This window comes from Malaclemys terrapin, chromosome 2 (assembly GCF_027887155.1).
Source record: "Malaclemys terrapin pileata isolate rMalTer1 chromosome 2, rMalTer1.hap1, whole genome shotgun sequence".
NCBI lineage: Eukaryota > Metazoa > Chordata > Testudines > Emydidae > Malaclemys > Malaclemys terrapin.
The window spans coordinates 75,022,668-75,040,479 of NC_071506.1; the positions used below are offsets into that span (position 1 = coordinate 75,022,668).

At 42.4% G+C, this 17,812-nt stretch overlaps 1 protein-coding gene across 1 annotated transcript in view; it reads left to right on the top strand.

The window, feature by feature from the left end:
• Nucleotides 1-17,812, top strand: part of KLHL14 (kelch like family member 14) — a 77,865-nt gene that overhangs the window by 37,771 nt on the left and 22,282 nt on the right. The window contains exon 3 of the mRNA XM_054018209.1: nucleotides 14,599-14,688. Within this exon, the coding sequence (XP_053874184.1) occupies nucleotides 14,599-14,688 (90 nt within the window). The remainder of the gene's footprint in view (nucleotides 1-14,598; nucleotides 14,689-17,812) is intronic.

The window sequence follows — 17,812 nt, forward strand, 5'->3', positions numbered from 1 at the left end:
TATATGTATCTATCTATATATACACACACTATTCGTAGCGTTAGGGCAGGCGGGTCTAGGCCCACCCATAACTACAAGCCTGTGCCCTCAATTAAGGGGGAAGAACCACTAGCCCAGGCTACAATTGATTTCTGTGGACAACAAATGAAAAAAAGGAGCAGGAGTGAGGTCAAAGGTAAAAAAAATCAGGAAACCAGAAGGGCACACTGAGCAGAGAAACCCCGACAGCACCCATGCTCCTCAAAGGTGTCTAGGCAGTCAGTGGGTACTGCACAGAGGAACTTTGCCTGGAGACATGACTGAACAAGGGAATGGAAATAAACCCACAGTCGCAGAGCACCCCCCAATCCAGCTTCCTCCTCCTGGAATGATGGATGGCCATCTTGGCCAGCGCCAGGAGGAGGCTGACAAGGAGGTCCTGTGGCTTTGTGTGGCCACAGATGGGGTGTGCATAAATGGAGAGGTGTGTGAAGCAGTGCAGCCAGAACTCAGTAAGAGGTTCTGGAGGATTCGGAAGAGAGGTTGCAATGTGATGCACCCTACATAGATGTACGCCAGCTTCTCCTTCTCACCACAAAAGGAACAGGTGTAAGCGGAGTTTGTGAGCCACGCCAGGTATATTCCCATGCTCATGGCTCCATGGAGGAGTGGCCAGCTAATATTGCTGGTGGGCTGTGGAGCCAAAGTGGAATACTGGCTGGCCCATCAGGGTTCCTCACCTTCCTGGGGTGGCAGCAGGTCCTGCCACTTAGTGTCGGGGTGGGACACAAAAGCGAGGAAATGGATGGTCTGAACCATGATAATGTACAGATATTCTCCGGGCTGGGTTTGGAGGCAGACAAGCTGGATATTGTGCAGCCAGCTCAGGTGGCATGTTAGGAGCAGCTGAGGAGAGAAGCGGGAGGCAAGACTGCCCTCACCTCCTGGAGCACACGACAGGGCAGAGCACTGTGGCGTCTACCCAGTACCTCTGATCATAGTCCAGGAGGTCTCTGAGTCTGGTAGTACCAGCCAGGATCAACCTCTGGAGCAACAAGGGGGACACCACCACCTGCACATGTAGGGATTCTACGAGGAGGTTCATGTAGTCAGCGGCTGCTATGGACCTGGTCACTGAAACTACCTTCCAGGTCCTGAGGAAGTCCTGGTAAAAGAACAGCAGCTCAGAGGGGTTTGGGGAAGACTTCTTGGATGGAGATAAAAGAGCTACTGGTTGTCTTGTAGGCAGTGGAAGAAGGCATGTGCTAGCATGCTGCATGCCGGACTATCTGCACTGTAAACGAATCTCTGCAGAGCATGAAGGTGGAAGGCATGAACCGGTCCCCATCCTGCCTCCCATGGGGGCGGCTCAGGACATTCTCAGAGACCAAGCGCAATCCTGGCCAGAAAAATTCCAGGATCTTCTTCTGGAGGCTGTCCAGGGTCCCCAGGATGGGCTCAGGGTGTTGAACAGTGCCACAGCATGGACAGGACCAGCTGGTTGACACCAATGTCCTGCCCCAAAAGGAAGGGTACCGGAGCAGCCCCATCCACTTCTGCAACCAGTCAGACACCCTGGTCTCTAGATTGATGCAGTTCTCCAGAAATCAGTGGCAGAAAGGTACATGCCCAGATAAAGCAGTAGACCTGCACTCCCATTGGATTGCACGGATCTCAGGTGGGAGGGAGTCTGCCTGCCAATGACCTCACATCAGGCAAGAGCTCTTGACTCAGTTGACCGCAGTGGAGAAGGCCATCAAATAGAGGGCTTGGCAAGCCTCTGCCTGCACCAGGTCTCTCAGGTCCTGGACCACAAGGAACATGTCATCAGCATACACCAGCAGGACCATCCACAAGTCCAGTTCCTGAATCACCAGCTCTCCTCTTGTGGAGGAGACAAAGGAAGGGCTCGATAGCGATGATATAGGCCTGTCCAGACAATGGGCAGCCCTGACGAACCCTTTGACTGAAGGTGATAGGTTTGGTCAAGGCCCAGGTGAGCTTGACCACTCCACAAAGGCGTACAGCACCTGAAGAAACCCTGAAGCCAAAAGCCCACAGGGTGCCCATGAGATACCTGTAATCCATCCAGTCAAACACCTTCTCCTGCTGCAGGGACAGGAGGGTGAATGACAGACCATCCCTACATGCTAGATGGACCGGATAGAGGTTATCAAATATGGTCTGGCCCTGGATGGTGTGGTCTCATCGGGATGGATCACATCCACCAGCACAGGCTGCAGTGAGATGGCTTTTGCTACAACTTTGTTGTCCATACTGAAGGGCAAAATGGGGCACCAATTCTTTAGGTCGCAGAGGTCCCCGTTTTTAGACAGCAGGGCAAGCATTGCCCACCTGAGTGACAGGGGGAGAACCCTGCTCCCCATGCCTCAGCTCACAGCGACACGGTCTGGGCTAAGGACAGCATGCACAGTCAAACTCCATGATCAGCCCTTCGATGCCCCGAGATTTGTTGGTGGGCATCAGACAGAGGGCTTCCAAGAACTCAGCCAGAGTGAGGGGTTGCTCTAACCTTTCCTAGTCGCCCTCGCTGACTGTAATGAGTTCGTCCCACAGGAATCATTGTCAGTCGGATCCAGGGATAAGAGGCTGGCATAGAAGGCCCTGGCCCTTCCCTGCATCTCCACCAGATCTATGAGAGGGGTGCTGTCCTCCACAAGGAGACAGGTAATACACTTTTTGGCACTCTTATTTTTCTCTGGGTGTAGAAGAATGAGGGGCTGCAATCAATCTCCCAAAGGAGCTGGATGCGGGATCGAATGAAGGTTCCCTGGGCCTGATGGTGATAGAGAACCCAGAACATGTTCCACTTCTCCTGACACTCTGCAGAGGGATGGATCCCCAGGGCAAGATGCCAGTCACCTTTCCAGCTCCAAAATCTCCTGCTCCAACTGGTCTAACGTTGCATCCTTCCTCCGGCTGTGACCCTGGGCCTAAAGTGGTGGGAAAAGGGAAAAGGTTTCAGAATGGAGAAGTAAGCAATAGTAAATCCCTTGTATATTTCTGAAAGCGTGGTCATGTTTCCAAGACTCTACTGCCTTAGCCATGATGGCTTTCTTCAGGGAAAGAGGAAGAAGACAGCTGTAATATGTCTGACCTTATTCCATCCAGCAACTTCACTAGCGTTGAGTAAAGTACAGTGTTTCCTTTGAAAAGAAGTGGGTGTTTTAGAATGATTTTTTCTGGAAGTCTCTGTTTGTACCACAGTTCCCTCAGATCCTCCCTACCCATCCTGATTCCCGTAATGAGGAACTACTCTCCTTGACAAAGACAAGCACATTGTTTTTATCCAGGTTCCTCAACATTACTATGAGAGAGAGCTTTTGCCATGTATTGGTAAGGAAGGGAACTGTGCCTGATATATTTCACTGGGACTGAAGTATGGAGTAGAAAAGCAGATGTGTGTGGACTGCCAGAGGAATCACTGACTGATTCTTGTGCAGTTTGGGTTCGGGGAACTGAGACCAGATAAGACAAAGCAGGTATAACTGATACTGTGCCAAATCCTGAGCATTACTGAGCACTTGCAACTCCCATTGCAGTTAGTGGGCAGTCTCTCAAAGGAAATGATAGGGGCTTTGTACCTCTCAGGATTTGTGCCTAGTGCTTTTGTTTTTTGTGCACTACGTTTGATTTCTCTCCTTTCAAACTGAACATGAGGAACAAACAGAAGTGAACTGCTTGGGAAGAAACTGGCTATGTCTTTTTTGTGTTGCATTTCACCTCTTTGTTTTTGCTTGGCTGCAAAAGGAAAAGCTTAAGTATAATTTAAATGATTTTCTGAGAGGGGGGTGGGAGGGAGCTGAGAACAATGTGCACCATCTAGTGGCTTAGTATGGAACTGCAATTTATGAAGAATGGTAAGAAAGGAATGCGACAACAGGCTACTGCAACTATCACAATTAATTTGACAGACTTTGGAGTTCCTACAGCATTTATGTGGCTGATCAAGAAACACCAAAATAGATGCTGTATGTGACCACAAACATGGATACAGAGATCACTAGCTATCTATCAAAATTAAAGACACATGAAATTAATTCCATTATTAGTAAAACTTATTCTGTTGTCATTTATAAATGCATTATAATGAGCACTGTAATTAAGGTTGTAAACGCACTTCCATTCTCAACTCGTACTTTCATTCATTGACAGTTGGGGCTGCATAAATTTGTGGCCTTTTTTGTGAAATTTTCCAGATTTGTTTCATTCACTTACATGCCCTGAAATTTTAAGTTTTCATGAAATTTCTCCAAAATGTTAATTGGCTTTGAAAACATGTCAGATTATTTCAGTGTTGCATGTTGCTATAATGAAAACAGATTTGCTCAGATGTAGGTATGCTTTGGTATCAACAGTTTGCTAAAACAGGACTCAGTTTTGAACTTGAATTCACAATGAATTGTGAAAGTGTTCATATTTTGCATATGTTGAATATCTTTGAAAACAGTTCACACAACTATACTCATAACTGTCTCAAAGGACAACGTTGTTTTTCATTTTGTGGGACTAAATTTGTTTAACATATTTACTGTAACTGAAAAACTGCTCAAGTGCTAGCTGTTGAAGTTATCAGTTTGTGCATAAATATAACAGATAACTTTGCGTTACTGTTACTAATTTTGGGGAGATCCTGTGCATGCTCAACAGTTGGGTGAACCACCATGGACATTGATTTCCATAAATTTAGCTCTTTATTCTGCATGTGAGTTATCTATGAACAGACATTAATGTTTATGAATGTGTTCATTATTTAAAATTATTCATGAATGATTTTATATGGACGTATGTCAGCCTGTGTATTGCTGAGAAACTGTTTGCCGCCACTCTTTCTTCGAGTAATAACTATATGTAGTTTGATACTTACACTGTGTGATTGCTCACTTAAGGAACATGGCACTGTTTGTTTCCTGACTGGATGAGTCCCAAACCCACAAAGAGTTTTCAAGATGGTAGTGCAAAACTTCTGGCACGAATGCTCATGTGAATACATATTTGCCTGAGTGTTTGTGACACTTTCTCATACCATTATTCATAAAAAGCAAATAAAAGGGGGATGCAAATATTGTCAAAACAGATTTGTGTTTTTTATTCAAACAAATGTCCTCAAATTACCCCTATGTGTAGATCAACTCAGTATGTAATTCAGGCAGGTTTTGCATAACTCAGCTATTGTGCTGAACATGTCAAATTTCTTTCCCCAAAGCTTGAGGAAGTCCATTTCCCTACCCAGTGAGTGCCTTTCTAGGATGGGTACTAAGAGAACTGCCACCTGTCCCACTTCCTCCGTCTGGTGTTTCTTTCTGGGAAACTTAATTTTGCATTCCCTAGCTTATGTGTGAGTAAGGCCAGGTCTACACTACAGACCCATATCAGTATAACTGCGTCGCTCAGGGGTGTGGATTTTTCACACCCCTGAATGATGTAGTTGTACCAACCTTAACCCACCGTGTAGGTAGTGCTATGTCCACAGGGGAGCTTCTCCCATTCACATAGATATCGTCTCTTGCAGAGGTGAATTAACTACACCGATGAGAGAGTTCTCTCCCATCGGCATAGGAGCATCTTCACTTAAGTGCTATAGATCAATGCAGCTGTGCCGATGCAGCATTTGTAGTGTAGACCTGCCCTAAAGTCTCACTCTGAACACTGAATTCCATAAGAGTTTGCACTGTAGCTAGCACATTTTCAAAATTCGCTTTTATTGTCCATTTTATGTGGGAACAAACTGCTGGGCTAGATTCACTCAGCCAGGCACAGAGAGATGCCATGTACAAGAGCCCTGGTAGCGGTTATTTGCAGCGCTACCACTCCTCTAAGGAATTCTAGGGGAGGAAGTTTCAAGCTCTGTGTAAGGTGCTGGCTTGTGCCTAGTCCACAAAGGACCCACTGCCACATCCAGAGTCTCTTTCCAGGCACAGTTTTATTTTCCAAACATAGGGAAAACATAAAAATAGTTCCTTAGCTCACCCTGCTCTACAGCTCCAAAGAGATTTTCCCCTTTGCCTTTCTGAGTCCCTCCTGCTTCAGGGCCTACTGCAGGATTCTTCTTGGCTCTTCTAACTGGCCATCACCTCCCAGGGCTCTTGAAGGCACTTTTTCCCCTCAGGTTCCCCATTGCCTCCCCTCCCAGGGGACTCTGGCAGCCCCCCTAGGCAACTTACTGCTACTGGCCCCCTTCCTTACTGATAGCCTGGCTTTTTATAGGAAACATCTGTCCTCTTCCTCAGATGTGCCAGATTAATTAATAGGTCTGGCTGGCCCTAGGCCCGTGGTCTTTAACAGGGCAGACCATCCTTTTACATGCCATGGTATCTCTAGGAGCCCCAACTGTAAAGACTGCAGTAGAGATGTGATAAATCAGTGAATCATCTGGATGCTTTGGCCACAGCATCTTCTCAGCCAGCACTGCTCCCATTGGGGACTGTGTTGACTGCATGTGAGCTGCCCACAAGAGAAAACTTGTGGCCATCTTGTGCCACTGAAATTTGCCTTGATGGACTTTCCACGGTCAGGGACCCTCACAACTCAAACAATACTTAGGCAATATGGGCACATTGGAGTAACTATGTCAGTAAATGCACATCCATGGGCCCACTCAGTGTTCTTAATCACACTGGGAGTTTTGGACACTCAGAAATTGCATCAGGCTTCCTTCCATGGTGTACCTTTACTGGGGGAGAAAGTAAGCCATCACTGGGCTTCTTCCTTTCGCCTCTGCTGTGTTTCTGCTGCTGGTGGAGTAGAGCCCTGCTCGAAGATTCCCTTTTATTAAAAATACTACAGTATTCAGCAGTAATAGTCCAAAACTTCATAGCAACACAATTATAAAAGTTGTATTTTGGAACATAACTGAAGAATACTGTAATATATCTTTATAAGGACCACTCTCAAAATATGCTTTCACTATATGATGGAGTTCTGGCACCTGCCATCCCCATGAAGATCCTGCTTAGTGCAAAAGTCCCATTTTTGGCCTCCCCTAGAAAGATTTCAGTGCTGATGGGAGAAATAGCAGCACTGGGGTCTTCTGGAGAAAACTTGTTACTAGGAACCAGGAGGTAAGTAGAGATCAGGGTTTGAAGCTACAGGATTGAAAGTTAAGCAAATGAAAGACAAAGCCTTGTGGGAAACGGGGACTCAATGAAAGAAGACTGTTAGATAAGCCTTTGGGTGGAAACTTTTTAATCACTATGGGGCTGGGAGAGTATCTGATAGGGATCTGAGATTGCTGGGAAGCCACAAGATAGAGTTTGTGGTTGGTTTGGGTCGGAAAGGTTTGCTTCAGGGAACAGCATGGTGATCATTGAAGTCAGTGAATCTTATTCTCAGGCAGAGATGGAGTCAAGAACAGACACAGAAAAGAGATCTACTGAGAGCAAGCAATTGGGCATCAATTGCTTGTCATGGGTGTGTGGGGGGTCTTCTTTTGATTCAGTGCCACTAGAAGAGGGAATGTTTGTCCTCAAATAGCTATCTTTAAGGATCCAGCAGCCTCTCATGGGATGGCACGGTATTTCTTTCTGGAGCTCTGGTGGTTTTGCTGTGGCTTCATCTCGTCAGGGTCCATTCATCATTTCTTCTGTGATGAGATTTTATTGTGCAAAATGTCGCGCATGAGTGTTTCATCATAAGACTATTAGTTGTGACGAGATGTCATCCCTAGTAATATATGTTGGGCTCTAATTTAGAGATCATAAATCCAGGCCTGAGTGTGTATACAGTATATGCTATCGGGGACAAAACATCACTGATGTAATATTGCATAGTTCACTGTTGTGGACAAAATGTTGCCTGATGAACTGTCGGCCTCTAGCTGGTGTGGACTCAGTAAAGAGATTTTGGCAGTGACACCAGGTGGCGTGTGTAAGTAAAGAAAAACAACATGAGAAAATATTCATGGGTCCCAAAAGAGTCACTATTAACATTCCCATAATAATGTACATTAAATCTCACTACTGTACTTCATAACAATAAGATTGGCACATTTCTATAGACTTTGCATCTCAGAAAATGTAGTGGCAGTTTGGCTGCACTGAACAAAATCTCTTTAAGGAGTGCAAAGAGAAGTCCACGGGTGCTTTCTGAGCAGTACACAATTACAATAATGTCAGCATATAGATGCAGGGAGCCAGTAAGTACTAGAATGTAAACTCAGCATCGTCCTGCTGTATCTGGGCACTGCAGATGTAAGTCCAGGTGAATAACTTAATTTTATTATTTATGTAGGGCCCAAAAGTATGCTAGGACCTTTACAAATATATGGGTAAAACGGACAGCACAAGGCTTAACACCACTTAAGTTTCCACTAACGCTTTCTGCACAGGGGTAAATTTCACCCATGTAACAAGACAGGTCTCTGCCCTGAAGAACTCACATTCAAAGCACTTTAAAGTACTTGATTTCGGTGGGAGCTATAGGTGCTTGATACCTTTGAAAATCAAATCGCCTGTCTAGGTGCTTAAATTGGATTTAGGTGTTTATTTTAGACATGCACTTTTGAAAAATTTAACCAGTGGAGATTTTTTTAAACTGAGAACCATGCTGGACAAATCTTGCTAGTATTATTCCAAAAAGAGAAACAAAATAATTAACAACCGTTAGTAACTTACTTTTAAATGCTGACTGTTGTTTATATTTTCATTAAAATAGAGTATGTTACTAAATAGAAAACATATATAATATGCGTTGGGTGACTCCTATGACTTTTATTTGCCCAGATGCCACCTACTTGATATTCAGTTTAGATTGAATTGAGGGGACGTGTTGAGAGGTGAAGTTATGTTGGTTACTTCCAACCTCAATTGAATGAGGACCTCTACCCCAATGTAGATTTAATAGCGTGTGTCCATCTTGTGTGTGAATGTTATAATGGAGTTAAGATAGGGCTGGTGATGATGTAGAGGTCACCAAGTAGCAGAGGGACTCCTGAGTCATTAGCTGAGCTGATAGAGCTATTCCCCGCTATGTTGCTGGAGTCTGCTCTAGTGGGTGACTTCAACATCTGTGGGAATAGGGACTTGTCTTGATCAATTTAGGACCTGGTGTGATAGTATTGGACTGCCCCAAGTGGTTTCTGGCTCAGCTCATCCACACTCTATATTGGAGCTGCTCTAATATTGGAAAAACAGAGTTCACAAATATTTGCTCAAATTTGAAATAGCTGATCAGTTCGACCACACCTACATGAGAACGAAGGTCTTTGTTATTCACTGTTTGTCATTCATTATTCTCCTGGTTGAAGTTTCATTCATCTGATGATGATCAGAAAATACCAAAGTATTTCCATTGAAGTCAATGGAAAAACTCTTATTGACTTCAGACTTCATTGGGGCTAGAATTTCACACCAGGTGCTTTACATGATCAGTCATGCACCACAAATAATAAATAGTTAACATTCAAAGTCAACAGTTCACCAAAAACTCCTAGGTTGGCATTTATTTTTATAAACTCTTTGTTGAATAAAAACAAATAGCAAATAAATTAGTAAAAACCGTCTTTATGTAAATAATCTGTGAACAGAAGAAAAGGTTAACCATATCTGGTAATTTATTCACAACAAATAATTCAACCAGCTGTACTCTGGATCTTGTTTTGGGGGTAGATTTGGAGGTCAGGGGGATGAGATAACCACAGTCCCCTGCGTTTTTGAGTTTGCAGGTACCTGATCTGTTGGACTAAAGGATCTACTTTATTGGTCTGCTTCCCCAAGGCTGATGGAACTATCTGGATTCAGGTTACACAGGAAATGAATATTGTCCAGCCCATAGACCACAATATTGATGTTCTGAAAGGCATTATCCTCTCCTTTTGTCCTCTCTTATTGACAGAGTGACCATTAAAATACTTTCTTGCCCTACTTCATCTTCACAGGTTATGATGGTATACTGATGACCTACAACAGATGACAAGCGTGACTGGGGCATATAGAGTTTTGAAATGCTATGTTGTGGCTGTGCTGTAGGTGAAGAAAGGTTTCTTTACCTCCCTCACAGCACCTGAAAAATCCCAATCAGATAAACTGTTCTAGGCATGAAAAAGCTACGTATCTAATTTGTTTACATCAAAGACCAGAGTCAGGTATAGTTTCTGAGGGGATTTTTGGCAGATAAGATTGCTCAGATTCAGGCTGTGCTGTCTGAGCTCTTGGTAGCCGAGGGATAAAAGCAAGGGAGGCATGTGCATGTGCGTGTGTGTGTGTGTCTGTCACAGCTCTCCTCCTTTGGTGGAAGCAGGAAGAAAGATCCCCATTGTAGTCCCCACGACGTGGAGCATGCCACTCGTGTTCTTTCGACCGGCTCATTGGTTGGTGCTGAAATGAGGACAAGCCAGCCAGGGGAATCTGGAGTGGGAGGAGTAAGAGGAGTTTTTGCATAGCTGAGTAGTTTTTAGGGCCCATCAGAGATTGTGCCTGGGATGAGAGAGAGTTGGCTGAGACTTAATATGACAAAACTGAATTGGGGGAGCAGTGCAAAGCATGGCCAGCTGTGTACCAGGGGAGTATGCCCGTGTGACACAGGTTCACAGACTGCGTGTGCTGTTGGATCCCCACTGCTTCTGGATAGCCATGTAGCAGCATTGGCCAAGAAGTGCTTTTTTTTCCCTATTAGTCCTTAGCTATAAGGTTGTAGCATTTGTTTTTGGATGTAGGCATCGCTACAGTTATCTATGCCGTTTGTCATCTCAAATATGGCCTACTCTAATGAGTTCTGCAGGGGACACATTACTACATGTGTATATTACTGGAATGTCTTCTACCTGGGACTATAGCAGAAGAGTATTCAGGAGCATCAGCTCAAGCAGAATGCAGCAGATCATTTGTTAGTGAGGTGTTTCGCAGGCAGCTCATTCCACAATTATTTCCACTGATTTCCTGGTCATTTTCTGTTATAATTCAAGGTATTGGTTTTGACCTAAAAAGCTCTAAAAAGTTTGGTACCTAACTACCTGAGAAGTTGCCATTCACCCTTCAGGCGAGCTGAGCCTCCTGGGTTCCATTTTTGGTCCAATGGAACCTGAGTTGATAGATCTTAGGCTCCAAGAGCTTTGAAGAGAGGGAGGATTGGAAGAGGTGATGTCTGCTTATTTTATCTAATCTGTATCTGTCTGTCCGTCTAGGGTATTTAAGGCATTTATCACCTCGGGATCTAAGCACATTCCTCAAATAACCAAGGCCCTTCCTCTTTTTTTACTTAGTGGTCTTTCCCCCTTTCTTTTAACTCTACTAGTTCGTTTAATAACGTTGAGAATTCTTGCACAGGGCTTTATAAACATGTGTTATTAGATTTTAAATCTGTTTTGAAAGTGCCTCTATCCTACTCCTTCCTAGTAAAGTGACCTTTTTAAATGGAGGGAAGTGGGTTTAGATGACAGTCATGATAAATGCGGTCATGTTCACTCAATAAAATAAGGCCCAGTGCATTTGAGGATAAATCAGTGAAATGTACAGCCCCACCTGTCTGTCTCCATCATTCATTTCCACTGTCACTTTCACAGTGGCTGATGGATCACAGTTGCTGTAAAATTAGACAGCCTTTAATCTCATTTCATCCTGATTAGCTTCTCTTTACCCTTTCCCTCTAACTCACTGACTGACACGCTAAAAACTCACACTGGGCTGTGTTTGAGCATGGCATACAAACTTCTCTTCAAATACCTTTTTCGTGGGGCAGGCAGGTGTTCACCTGAGTTGAAATCTAAAAATGAGAGGCTGAGATTCATGTCATTAAAATAAATCAGCAGCCAAAGGGACAGATAGAAAATTAATGAGAGTGTTGGTCTATATGGCCAGACCATGTGATGGGCCAAATTCTGCCCCAGTTACACCCTTGTAACATGAATGGCATCAATAGATTCCACCAAAGCTATTGGAGCCTGAATTTAGCTTTTGGTTTGTCCCACCCATATGTTTTGATTATATAGTATGAAAAGTTAGGCTGTGTGCAAAACTAAGACACCTGTTTTTTTAAAGTTACATTTTAGAACTAGAGGTTTTTTTCTCTTTTAAAAGGCATTTTTAGAGCTATAAAATTTGCGCATTCTCATAGTTTTCATTCATAACTAATTCAGAATTATGAAGGACACTGAAAATGCTTAATGTTAAAAATGTAGCTTTGGGGATATTGCAATTTCAGGGCAAGAAGGTCCTCTTAGATACTAACTGATATTCTGCCTCCTTCAGAGCTTGCAGAGCACAGTATCACAGTCGAGATTCATGTAGCCCTGAGCACAAAATGTTGCTTATAATGTTACAGGAAACTAAGCAAAGCTAGTGTAGACTTGTGTCATAGTCACCTCTTCTCTTAAGGCCCAATCCTGCAGCCCTTACTTAGGTAAACTTCCCATTAACTTTATTAGGAGTTCTACCTGAGCAACAACTAAAGGTTTGGACTATTAAAGTCCAATCCTGCACCAATTAAGTCAGTGAGAATTTTGCCATTTAGTTCAGTGGGAGCAGGATTAAACCCTTAGTTTTCAAGGTTTAGTTGTCCTCACAAGCATGGGACTCTTGGATACATGATCATTTACGTGCATGGCAGTTGCTGAAAAACTTAATATAATTTCTTCCTCTATTGACCCTCTCTGTTTGTACCAATGTGGGGGAGTAAACAAAGTAATGCAAACACAAAGGGTAACAAATATTTATGGATCATGTATTGTGTGCATTTTGTTTTTTGGTAAATGCAAGATCTTTCAGGAATTGACTAAAGGAGAACAAGAGAGAACTTGGTTGTGGAAACAAGTCATTAGTTTGATCTTAATTTTACAAACTAACAGAGTAGCTGTGTAGGTATTAGTTGGTGGTTCTGCTTGCTGGGGCTGGAGAGTCCCTTTTGGCATGTAGAGAAAGAAATACTATTGTCCTATGGAGTACAATCTCATCTTGCAACCCAAGCTACATGAAAAATGGCTAAGGTCCAGTTTATAAGATAAGGTTTACAAAATGGGGAAAGTGACTGAGATTTAAAGAATGGGGAAAATATTTTGCATTTGGGAGAAACACTGTGCATTGACTAATAAGATATCAAAACCTTTTGTGTTTAAATTCGTTCAGCATGCTAGCAACCTGTATATAGTAAAAATCCCTATAGAGTGTCTAGTCCCAGTTACTTCATGGTTGTATAAAATTTACCAGTAGCAAATAACCTTCATTAATGCATTTCCACTAAACCAGGCTGCGTAATTTAAGAATTGCTTCACTTATATGGCTTGTAAGAGCACAGACTATGAAAATAATATTCGACCTTTACTAAAAACTAAAAATGCACCTTGCTTATTCATCATTGCCTTGCAAAAACTTCAGTAAGAAGCTTAAATGAGCCCACTTGATCTTTAAGAAAATGTGTCCTAAATAACAAAGCTATGCATATTTCTTCTTATTATTATTTGCATATGCTATACTGCACAACTGCATTCTGAGAAAAATAAAAGATAATAAAACAAATGAAATGAGAGATATATCACCCAAAATAATCCAAGTGTGAGATAGGCTGCTTTTTTTTTTTTTTTTTTGGCAAAAGAGCACAAAGTAAGAGCTGGCCCTGAGTCATATTGATTTCCCACTGCAGTGGTTTCCTAAGTGCTCTGTTGATCCGTGTCAAGCAATAAGTTCCCTGCCTGTACATGCACATCACCTCCCCATTTGTCCTCACCTAGATTTAAGGTGCCCATATGATGAGCTGAACAAGGACATCATTTTTCCTACTGGTGTCACTGGGCCAAAACTACTGCATGTGGTACAATAACTAATACCATGTTAGTTTACATTTACCTTATGATATTACAATAGTGCTGTATAACACAGATCAGTACATATTATGGTATATAAGCAGTCTGTTTTTGTACCTTAGCTCTTGCTGTGGAAAATGGAAATGAAAAGAAAAATAGTCTGATGGTTTTAGCCAGGGCCTATAATAACAATCCGAAAAACACCTCCCAAAAAAGGATATTGCAGACCTAATATCACAGTTTTGATCTTTGTTAATGAAGGGCTTCCTGATTAGATGAATAGAAAATGTGTGGTTGTGCTGCTAATGACATTGTACAGGAAATTAAGCGTATACATTTGGAGAAAGCATTAAATCAGCAGGACCTTAATTTAAAAACTTAAAACTGTATGGAAATGCAGCTTGTTCATTGCTGTGTAATAGAAAGCTCCTGAACACACTGACTCTTGCTGTGGAAGCATTGCCAACAGAACAAAGCTGGGATGAGGTTTTTTTAATGTGTCCTAGAATTTTCTGTCTTATTTTCAGAGAAATAGCAGACATCTTGGTCCATTTTCGTGTGTCTCTTATTTTTAGAATGCCCGTAGATGTCAGTCGGACAGGTGGGGGTAGTCTTAGTAACCGTAATCCATGTAACATGGTTATTCTTCAGTAATTTGCAGGATACCCTTATGTGAAATTATTGTTAATCGATCGGATTTTGGCTGCTGCAAATTCACTGCACATACATATTTAGAGCTATGCATTACCAACATATCCAGTTCCAGATTTTGTAGAGTCATGTTTTGTACCTTTTGCTAAAGTAAATATTTTTAAATAAACAGAGTGCTAAGATAGAGAATGATAAAGAATACTTTGTTTTATTTGCAGTTATGCCATATAATAGTGCCCATCACTGTGTTGTGGAAGTAGAAAATTTCTTGTTCGTTTTGGGAGGAGAAGACCAGTGGAACCCGAATGGTATGTACACAACATTAAAAGAGAGCATGCACAGATTCTAATATATCACATCAAGTGATGCAGTAGGCAGTGAATGATCCTGATTGAGTTATTGAACTGGTTAAGATCACTTATGTCCCAGCCAGTGACATAATAAATATCTGGAGCTTTAGTTTCTCCACTATTCCTCAGGTCCCATCCCTTGGGAAATGCCACAGGCATCAGAACAGACTCTTTCAAGTGAAGGCACCAGGCCGCAGCTGTTAAGAATTTTAACCCTCATTTCCAGTTTCCTTCCACTCATAATATAATAATGCTATTGCAGTAAATGAATGCTCTCTTTCCAATGTCTAACCAGACACTTGCATCTAAAGTTGTTAATGTGTTAATTATCTAGAGTCTCAAGACTCTTAAACTGGTCCTTTTTCTAGTCTTGTACAAGAGTTTTCCATATAGATTATCTGCTGCTACCTTCTTTTGATTTGATTACTTCATAAATTTACTGCAAACAGAAATTAAACAATTTAACAGGCTTCTGAGCAAAGCAAAAGGAGAACACTGTGCCTTGCAAAATTCACAAAATTGTCAAGACATTGTTAGAAAGCTTGCACATGAAGAACGAGTTGTAGTTGTAGCAGTCTGTGTAACAGAGATAATTATGACTGAGAAACCATAAAACAGCTTGCAGGTACACATTTTTACTTTAAAACACCAGAAGATCCAGCTGAAATTACATATACTGCATATATTTTATTGTGAATGCCCCATTTCAGCATCTGCACTAAACCAAATTATAGAAAATTGTTACATCTGTTCACTTCCTAAAATCTGAGACAAACAATCCAGTCTACTCTATAAGCATATTTCCGGTGCAGTTAAAAACATCACTAAATGTCTTGAGAGAAAAACCCTTCATCTCTGTTGTTGAATCTCCTGTATTCTAAGCAGGAGCTTGTTGTACATGTTGTTTCATTATAATTATTATTAGTATTGTGGTAGTTCCAGGCTCCCCGGCTGTTTTTTGGTGCTCCATTGTGCTAGGCGCTGTACATACACATAGTAAGAAACAGACCTTACACCAAAGTGTTTACAGTTAAGTAGTCAAGACAGACTAAAGGTTTGAGAAAGGAAGTATAAGTATTCACATTTTACAGATGAAGAAACTGGGTTTAAGTGATTTGAACAAGGTCCTACAGGAAGTCTGTGGCAGTGGCAGGAATTGAACCCAGCTTTCCTGACCAGATGGTCCACCAGTCCATCCTTCTTAATATCTTAAGTGCAAAGGTATCTAAATCAACTACTAAAGCCTGAAGTTCATTCTGTGAGTTGAAGACACTCCCCCTAGGAATAAAACAACTTCCATGTAAGAAATGAGCTCACAGGATCAAGTTTTTCAAACTCTGTAAATACCAGATAAACGTGATGTGTGAACAGAATGGATCTGGGACAGGAGCACTACTGATATTGGTGATCACTATACACATATACCCCAATAAAGATGGATCTGATACATTACAAAAAATTGGACACAAATGTCATCCACTGTACATTGTCCACTTATTCCTGGACTTCTTCTATACTCTATTTAGACTAAATAAAGGATGTCATCACTACACACACTAGGCCCAATATCATTTACATTAAGGACCTTTTATACAACTCTGGCAGTGTAAGGGGGGGGGTCAAAAGGGGTGTGAATGTAACTGACCTGTCAGAGCAGTGTAAATGGTGTGTAGTGTAAATGAGAATTCATTGTTCGTTTCTTTGTTTATGTGAATCAAAATTGGGCTTTCATTGCTGCTTCTATGTTCATTGGATGGAGGTTCCCATTGGGATGGGAGAAACTAGGGGTAGTGGCAGTGGGTATGAGCCACCAAACTGGCAGACACTTGAGGAGCTCTGCTCCCAACCCCATACAACTTGGAACCTCCAGAGAGAGCACCTGAACCCTCCAGGACATATTTTGGACTCCTTCTCCATCCTGGCAGCCTGAGAGCCATTTTGTCATTTGTGGCCTCCTTTCATGGCTATGCAGTACCAGCCACAAACAGGACCCTGTGGGGGTGAATGCTGCCAAGAGCAGCACTGAATATCTGTGGGATCTGTAAGGGAGTACATTGCAGAATGCAGCTACTCCCTGGCAACACTCCTAGCACTGCTTCACAGAGTCCTGACTCTGCAGAATTGAGGGAGAAGTTTTTCTTGCAGGATTTGGGGGAGGGGGAACAAGCTACACCTCCCATTCACCTTGCACAGATTTGCCTAATCTGACTCCCGCTGTGCTCACTTCACTGGACAGGAACAGCAGCCCCTTTATTTTCAAATGCAGTTCACAGTTTTACATAGTGAGAAGTACTTCCTAACATGCACTTCCAAGCTGACGGGCAAAGCGAACTGGTGTATGCAATTTTCTTTCAAACTGAATTCCAAGAATAGATTGGAGGATCCACATTAAAGCCTGTTGTGCTGGGCAGTTTGGAAACTCCTGTGCTAGCACCAATGCATAAAGTGTAGGACCACAAAATCAGAGGCGTGTAGAGTAACAACTGTTAAAAAGCTGTTATACCACCAAGGAGTTCTGAGGACACAATAAACTCTGAGATCTTGGTTTGTAGTATCAATAGCAGCATTAGAACCATCCCAGAATTCAAGCTTGTATTCAGTACTTGCCCATGAACTGTTCTGTAAATGTACTTTTTATAATATAAATATATAAACAGATTTTTTAAAAAGACCTGGAGTTAACATGACGTGTGCCTGCTTACTACCAACCCAACTGCTTTTCTTGTATGTTGTATCTGTTGCCCTCAACCTTCATCTCTTCATTGTTTTTACAGATTGTAATCTCTTTGAGGAAGGGACCATGGTGAAATCCTGGCCTCACTGAAGTCAGTGGCAGAACTCCCATTGCCTTCAACAGGGCAGAATCTCACCCCCTCTTTTCAGATATATTTGTGTAGTACCCAGCAAAACGGGGCCTCAATCCTGATTTAGGGACATGCTGGATCTGGCAGAAAATACTGCACTTTTCAGCAGTCACCAACCACATCCCATCCTGTAAGCAACATGCTCACACAGAGTACAGAGGATAAATTTACCTCCAGAAGTAGAAGACAACATGTGCCTTTCTCTAAATCCTTGTAGA